The sequence below is a fragment of the Octopus bimaculoides genome, chromosome 6 (genome assembly GCF_001194135.2).
Source record: "Octopus bimaculoides isolate UCB-OBI-ISO-001 chromosome 6, ASM119413v2, whole genome shotgun sequence".
NCBI classification, from domain to species: Eukaryota; Metazoa; Mollusca; class Cephalopoda; order Octopoda; family Octopodidae; genus Octopus; species Octopus bimaculoides.
This window is the reverse complement of record NC_068986.1, coordinates 84,504,256-84,513,133: the sequence shown is the minus strand read 5'-3', so window position 1 is coordinate 84,513,133 and position 8,878 is coordinate 84,504,256. Positions and strand designations below refer to the sequence as shown.

Below are 8,878 nucleotides of genomic sequence, written 5' to 3'. Positions count from 1 at the left end.
ATATATATATATATATGTGTGTGTGTGTGTATATATATTGATACATATATATATGATGGACTTCAATCAGTTTCCATCTACCAAATCCCCTCAGATAGCTTTGATTGGTCCGAAGCTATTGCAGAAGACACTTGCCCAAAATGCCATGCAGTGGGACTGAACCTGGAACCATGTGGTTTGGAAGCAAGCTTCTTACCACACAGCCACTCCTGTCCTTATGCATATATGTTATATAAAGCTTAAATTTACCAATTTCATTTTCTATGCTTATTATGAGTATATATGAATACATAAACCAAAACACACATGCACGCACACACACAGACACGCACACACACACACACACACATGTATGCATATATATATGTATGTGTGTGGATGTTTCCAGAGACAAGTGGAATATAAAATCGCTTACTTGCAAAACAGGTAAATGCTAGTGACAAGAAGAACACTCAACTGCAAATCATTGCTTTGATGATATGCATTTACCCAACCCATGCTTACATGATCATGAAACAAATTAACAAACAAATACGAGGGAGATGGATGGGTGAGTTAATAGGACAGTGGGTACTCTGGCAATAATTCAGCAGTTTGTGCATTGTTATTAATGCAGTGAAATATCTGTTGCCCAGACACTTCTTAACACCATCTTCTATCTAGATCACTTTCTTTTAAATCCTGTTCTATCTAGATCACATTCCTCATAGACAGATCAGTCTATTTCAGACAACATTCCCATACTGTCAACTGTTCATATAACCAGTAACAAAAACAATCTGAAGTGTGTACACTAAATTGTGCCACCTTTAGTGTAGACAAACAATTATGCCAATAGTTAAGTCAAATGTAACCATATCTAGTAAACCATTATGCTTGTATATCAAATATAGTGTTACATTGAAAGTAATTTTAGTGTCGGGTCAATTATGTTTATTTAGATTTGTGATCAAAGACATTCCAACAATGACTATTACAACTTTTATACTCTTACTGTGCACAGAAGATTTACAACTAATCTTTCACTCTGCCAATCTATCTGAAATGTGGTATAAAAGAAAACAAATGCAGAACACTTTGAGGAAAGATGAAAGGAGGTGGACACACTTTACCGAAGTTGTAAATAAAGTTTCTATTCCAAGAGTATAATATTGTTAAAAAAGAAAAACATACCATTTAGTTCATAACTGTGTGTGTATATGCGCATACACACAAAGATATGTATATATGAGTATATATATGTATATATATATTTATGTATATATAAATACACACACACACACACATATATTTATGCAGTGGACTCATAGTCCCCTGATTGATAGGTTATCAGGTGGCTGTCTGGCTTCCTGAACTTAGTGTTGCAGATTAAAAGGTTACATACATCACAGAACTCCAGTAGCCAAGTTCCCTCATCGTTCCAAGAACCAATACCATGGCTGCCATGTACACCAGTGAAGATACCAGATTCCCGCCCAACATGCCCATTAAAATCTCCAGCCACAAAGATGAGGTCATTGCCACTCATCTTTTAGGTAGCCTGTAGAAGGGTATCATAAAAGTGATCCTTCTGATCATTTGGTAGCCCCGCATGTGAGGCGTAGGCAGAGATGATTGTAGCTGTGCTGTTCTGCAGGACTAGCCTGAGCTTAAGCACTCTATCACATACCCTAACAACCTCTATGACCTTATCCACCCTTTTCTCCACAAGGAGCATGCCTACACCCCCTACGCTATCCATGTTACCTTGCCAGAAGACTTTATACCTATGTGCCTTACCTGTGAGGACCCTAGCTGAAGCTCCTCTCTATCTTACCTCTTGTATGCAGCATACATCAACTCGTCTCCTTTGAAGCATCTCTACAATCTCACTAGACCTACCTTTCAGTGTGCCAGCCTTGACAGTGCCAACTCTGAAAACTGGGAAGGGAATGTGGGGTGAGGTTTTGGGAGGAGAGATGTTATTCAGCACCTGAAAAGAAGAGGGAGGTTGTCCTGTTCATTTTTTAGGCATGCTTCATCTATTCTCTCTTCCAATCTGACAACATTGAAGCATTCAAGCGTGTTAAGATTGTTGCCCCTACTGGAGGTAGGAGCCAGTGTTAGCAACCTTATAAGCATAAGCATTATGGTTATCGAATGATGTAGATTTAAGCAGTGTAGCAAAATATGGATATTCCAATGTTAGATTAGGATGGAGTCAGCTAAAACTGGTTGCATTTGTCCAGGAAGAGGGGGATTGCAGGTATGATGAAAGGTACCACCAGCAGGGAAGGGTTCAAACAGAGAGAGAGGAAACAAGCTCATCCCTACATACACACAAGTGCACCCACACACAAGAACAAGCACACGTGGACAGCTGAATAGCTTTCTCCTTCACTTGATATGGCCAAGGAAAATTCCTGGGTAGTTGATGGCATGTTTCTAGAGAGAACGAAAATGAAACAAAAGATAGCTGGTTAAGTAGGTGGGCAGATAACCTGGTTGCATTTGTTCCAGTAGAGAGATAGAGAAAGAGAGGGAGAGAGTGCAGGTAATATAGGGAACAGCACCAATGAGGAGGGGGAATTGGGAGAAGAGACATCTGGTGGTGGTGGTGGTGACAAATTTCTAGACAGAATGAAACGAAAGATAGCCGGTTAAGTAAGTGGGTGGATGAGCAACTGGGCTAGTTGCATTTGTCCTAGGAGAGAGAGAGAGAGAGAGTGCAGGTAATATATAGAGAACAGCCCAGTGGGGAGAAGGGGTTGGAAGAATAGATACAGGTAATGGTGGTGGGAGGAGAGATATCCGGTGTAGATGGTGGAAAGATAGAGATATCCGGTGTAGATGGTGGAAAGATAGAGATATCCGGTATTGGTGGTGGGGGTGATGGATGTATACATGCATTCACACACACACACATGAAATAAAATATACTATAAAATGCGTGCTGTTGGTGTCAGGGAAGTCATCCAGCTGTAAAACCACAATCACCACCAAAATAAATTAGTAACTAAAAAGGAATGACCATAAGAAACATTGAGAAGAATTTTCAGTACCACCAAAGACAGCATCTCTAGAGTTGGATGCATCATAAAATGCATATAGATCATAGTATAAAGTTTTTGTCTTTTTTTTTTTAATAAGATATAGAAAGAAGGGTGGGTAAAAAACCCCTTTGGTCACAAATGACCATGGGATTGCACCTAGTGCTTAGGATGTTGCACTCCTTGACTGGGTAGTATGTTGTGTTCTTGAGCAAAACACTTCATCTCACTTTTCTTTGCAATCACTTTGACATCTGACATGTTGTATGCCATACACCTGTTTGGGCAACATCGATTTGATGGAGTAAGTGAGCTAATGTACTGAACATATATTTCATCATTATAAACAAATCATTTGTACAGGTCATTCGGCAAAAGCTGAACACTCATACATTGCCTTCAACAGGAGAGTCCATCATTATCCATTTTGTTCATCATGTGTGTTTTCATCATTATTTTACTTAATTTTAGGAAAATTGAACTTCTTGAACTTGTTTAGTAATGAAGATGACTGGATATGAGATTATCCACATGGTTGTAATTTGAGAACATGCAATATCATTGTGTTCACAAGAAAATGATAGTTTATTTATCATGCACTAGACTGCCTGACTAAAACATCAAACAAGTGTTTGTTTCATTATTCTCAGTTGACTTGTTAATTGACAGAACCATACCAGTTATTTTTTTGTTTGTTTTTTTTTAAGCAGTAAATTGCTCTAACAGATAAGCTAACCAACATGCATGCAAACATAGAACAATAAATATAAAACAATTTAGGATATACATCAGATAGATGCACCATGATATAGGTATCAAGTACAGTATTAGTTGACCTAAGTGAGACTTTTAGTCTGTGAAAATGCTCAAGTATGCTATAGACATATTGAAGTAAAGACTAATAGCAACCGGGTCATGCAAGCTGTATTTTGTTGGTTTTATTTTTAATTTTTTCATCCTTGTCTGGACGGAAAATCTGTGTATATTGCCTTCACAAGTACTCTTAGACTAGTGGAATCAACAGGGTTAACATCCATTTTGAACAGCTACAAATTAACAGTTGCAAGAAAAACATGATCATAAAATTATGACCTGAACACCCTCAGAATTTGGCTACATGTCTTCAAGGAGAGGGGGAAGGACACAATATGAGTGCAAAATTAAAATCCCAAAGTACAGTGATATTTTTTCTGCTACTTTGGCAGGTTTATATTCCCACAGTTTCTCTCATATGGGAGACCCGGCTTATGGCATATGATCCAGCTCAAATACTGGTCAAGTCTATCATGTTGATTAATATATTCATTTGAGGCTAGCATAGAGTATCCAGAGATGAAGTGATCAGTTGTTTCCCTGGTTACACAACAAAAGTGGCAAGCAGGATCAGTACCATTTTTAGGAACGCTTGCTTGGTAATTTCTGGTGGGAAGACACTGATCCTAAGTTATTTCAGAGGCAGCAGCCACCCACTGATGGATCATATCTGTATCGATATCAGTGTTGCAGGCCCTTATTACCTCCACCTTAGAGAAGGCGGAGTTATTGTTTTCAGTCATGTTTGTTTGTTTGTACATCAAAAAGATATCTGGATGGATTCAGATGAAACTTTTTCAGGGATGGTCGACCTTATGACTGGCATGAACTGACTAGATTTTGGGATCAATCCAGTACCTGACAAGGATTTTGGATTATTTGTTATATTTACTTTACTTTACATGAAGTATTACGATCTTCTGTTGACTTTCAAGTCTTTATCTGATTATCTCCCTTGAAAGCACACTCATGGTTTCTATGCAAGTTATGGTGGTGTTGCTGTTTTCAAAGTTTTATTTTCATTTCTCTGGTATTAATTTTACTTGCATCTCTTTCTTAGTAGAAACTGATGGATAAAGAAATCAAACTACATAAACAGACGGCAGCAAAACCATTCAGAAATTAAATAACTCTAACATATTAAGTAACAATAATAAGTTTAATTTATCCTCAACAATTTTTAGTTTTACCAATTTTGAATATATCGCTTCTGTTTAAAACTTCTTACCTACTTGACAATTGCATTTGTAGCTCTGCCTTGAAGGAAGTTTTACTTCTTGGACTCACATTTTTGTGCGCAACTTTGTTGTTAAATCTCCATTAACAGCACCCTATGCAGGTTCTTTCTGTTTTCTTTCATGCATGGATAAATTTTTCACTATAGACCTTAATGGTTGTAAAGACCCTATATCGGTGGATAGACTGAAAAAGGCCTTCATAGAGAAAACTGCAGACAACACACACACATACACATTGCTTTTTGGCACTCCGTCGCTTACGACGTCGAGGGTTCCAGTTGATCCGATCAACAGAACAGCCTGCTCATGAAATGAACGTGCAAGTGGCTGAGCACTCCACAGACACGTGTGCCCTTAACATAGTTCTCAGGGATATTCAGCATGACACAGAGTGTGACAAGGCTGGCCCTTTGAAATACAGGTACAACAGAAACAGGAAGAGAGAGTGAGAGAAAGTTGTGGTGGAAGAGTGCAGCAGGGTTCGCCACCATCCCCTGCCGGAGCCTCGTAGAGCTTTAGGTGATTTCGCTCAATAAACACTCACAACGCCCGGTCTGGGAATCGAAACTGCAATCCTATGACCACGGATCCGCTGCCCTAACCACTAGGCTATTGCGCTTCCATAACACACACACACACACACACACACACAGAGCATTATAAACATGGCCTGCATACCCACCTTCATATTCTATGACTACTATTGGGATCAAACAGGTACCAGACTAGGATTCTGGATTATTTCTCCATTTTTTTTACTTAATTTTTGAGAGCGGTCAGGTTCATTTTTAGTATTCTCATTTGTGAGACCAGTCGAGTTTATTTCAGATATTCTCATTTTAAAAAAATCATCTCTGGCTAATCTTTGAGCGGATGTTGGTGTTGCCTTGGCTGGGGTTTGTGCTCTCTTGGTGCTCTTGTTATTATTATTTTTATTATTATTACTAAGGTGATGAGCTGGCAGAATCATTAGCATGATGGATGAAATGCTTAGTGGTATTTCACCCATTGCTATGTTCTGAGTTCAAATTCCGCCAAAGTCAACTTTGCATTTCATCCTTTTGAAGTTGATTAATTAAGTATCAGTCAAGTACTGAGGTCGAAGTAATCGACTAGTCCCCTCCTCCAAAATTTCAGGCCTTGTGCCTATAGTAGAAAGGATTATTATTATTATTTACTTTTAACCTGCATGTTTGTTACAATCACTTGCCAAGACACACCCAGCATCCTAGGGCAAGTGAAGGATAAGAGATGTTATAGTATAACTGAAAGCTTGAGGAGGGGAGGTGGCAGGGGCAGTAGCAAAAAGTCTTCATGTAACACAGCACATACATTTAAATTGATAGAGTTTTTCTTAGGATGTGAGCAATACTTGTCAGCACAATCTTTTGGATTTCTCTGAGACGTGGTTTTCCTGAGATATTATCTAGATGTTTCTGACATCCCATTCTTATCGTACCTAGGGCACCCACAATAACAGGAACAGTTCTCATTTTAAGATGCCACATCTTTTGTATTTCAATTTTCAGGTCCTTATATTTACTTAATTCGTCAAATTCCTTTACAAATATATTTTTATCAGTGGGAACACTTACATCCATTAGTCTACAAGTATTTTCTTCCATGTCTTTAATGAATATGTCTGGTTGATCAGCCTGGATTATTCTGTCGGTGTTGACTGAGCAAAATGCTTAGTGGCATTTCATCTGAGTTCAAATTCTGCTAAGGTCAACTTCTTTCATCCTTTCAGGTTTGATAAATCAAGTAATAGTGAAGTTCTGAGGTCAATATAGCCAACTTGTTCCCTCCCCCAATATTTCAAGCCATGCACCTATAGTAGAAAGGATTATTATTATTATTTTTAAGGCGGTGAGCTACCAAAATCATTAGCTCACCAGGCAAAATGCTTTGCAACATTTTATCCATCTTTAAATTCTGTATTCAAATACCACAGAAAACGACTTTACCTTTCATTCTCTTGAGGTCAATGTAATTGACTTATCCTCTCCCTGAAATTGCTGGCTTTGTACCCAAATTTGAAGCCATTATTACTATTAATATTATTTCTTTGTTCTTTACTTTCAGATCCACGCAGATTTCCTGAACCACAGCATGGTCTGGTTAACTGCTCTTGGTATGCCCCAAATGCATGTTGCAAGCGGACCGAAGTGACATCTGTGTTCAGTAACATGTACCCTTTATATGGGGCATCTAAAGCTTGTATGAACCGTATGAATTATTTAATGTGCTACTTCTGTAGTCCAGAACAGGGTATTTGGTACCATGGGTAAGTGTAATCAACCCCTTCTATTTATTATTGTAAACTGCTACATGGTTACTTGATTACTAAAAAATTGAAACCAAATTACCTTCATATCTCAACTTACCATCTTGTAAAAGGGAGTGGCACATTTGATAATGTAACTCTAGACATGCTATGCCTTAGGAAAGAGACCAGATGGAAGTGGCTGGACTAATTTTGATGATAGGTTTGGTGGGTCAAGGCTGATTTGGAGCTAAACAGTATCTACTACTACTACTACTACTACTACTACTACTACTACTACTACTACTACTACTACTATTACTAACACCACTACTACTACTACTACTACTACTACTACTACTACTACTACCACTACCACAGGTTAACAAGAGAGACTACATTCATTACAATTACAGACCAAGAAGGAGGAGTAATTTTTCTGCTGGAAATAGGAGCTAAACATCTTTAGTTTATATAATTTTCACCTTGCCATCTTTAAAAAGAAAAAGTAAGTATTTATTTGGAGATATAGGTCTATGTGACAAAATTTAAAAAATGATTGAGTGGTCTTGGCTTGAATCTATCTAATGATAGCTTTTCTTGATCAGAGCTGACCTGAGGCTAAATAACAACAGTAGTGGCTTTTACAAAACAGATACTTCACAATATTTAGTACACCTAACTATCATCATCATCATCATCGTTTAACGTCCGCTTTCCATGCTAGCATGGGTTGGATGATTTGACTGAGGACTGGTAAACCAGATGGCTACACCAAGCTCCAATCTGATTTGACAGAGTTTCTACAGCTGGATGCGCTTCCTAATGCCAACCATTCCGAGAGTGTAGTGGGTGCTTTTACGTGCCACTGGCACGAAGGCCAGTCAAGTGGTACTGGCAACGGCCATGCTCAAAATGGTGTATTTTACGTGCCACCTGCACAGGAGCCAGTCCAGTGGCACTGGCAATGATCTCGCTCAAATATCTTTACAGGTGCCACTGGCACAAGTGCCAGGAAGCGACGCTGGGCACAGGTGCCATAACGATTGTAAGCTTGATGCTTTAACCACTGAGCCATGCACCTTCACATGCAGAAGCCTTATTACAATTCCATGGTCATATATGACTGAAGGGGATCTTTACCCTGTCCATATACAATATTCTACCTACTCAGATAAGTGTAAAGTGTATCCAAGTTTCAGATGTGGAAGCAAGGACTAGAATCGAAGGGCCTTAGAGTCAACCTAGCTAAAACCAAAGTCCTAATAAGTAGGAAGGTAGACAAAACACAAACCCCTTCAGGTAGATGGCCCTGCTCGATCTGTAGAAAAGGCGTAGGTAGAAACTCTATAAGATGTACCCAGTTTTATTTTTGGATTATCGTATGAATTCCCATGTATAGAATAGAAATTCGCAAAATTTTCTGAAAATTCCAAAAATTAAAAAAATCTATGTGGGGTTATATGACATACGTAAAGCAGAATTTCATTTGTTTACAGTTGATAACACATGCACAAAATGACAGTTTTCTG

The 8,878-nt window shown here is 38.5% G+C and overlaps 1 protein-coding gene across 4 annotated transcripts in view; it reads left to right on the top strand.

The window, feature by feature from the left end:
• The window catches only part of LOC106875502 (uncharacterized), a 64,589-nt gene that overhangs the window by 12,869 nt on the left and 42,842 nt on the right, over positions 1–8,878 (top strand). For all 4 annotated transcript variants that reach the window (XM_052968925.1, XM_014923677.2, XM_014923678.2 and 1 more), the window contains exon 2: positions 7,166–7,367. In XM_052968925.1, the coding sequence (XP_052824885.1) occupies positions 7,166–7,367 (202 nt within the window). The remainder of the gene's footprint in view (positions 1–7,165; positions 7,368–8,878) is intronic.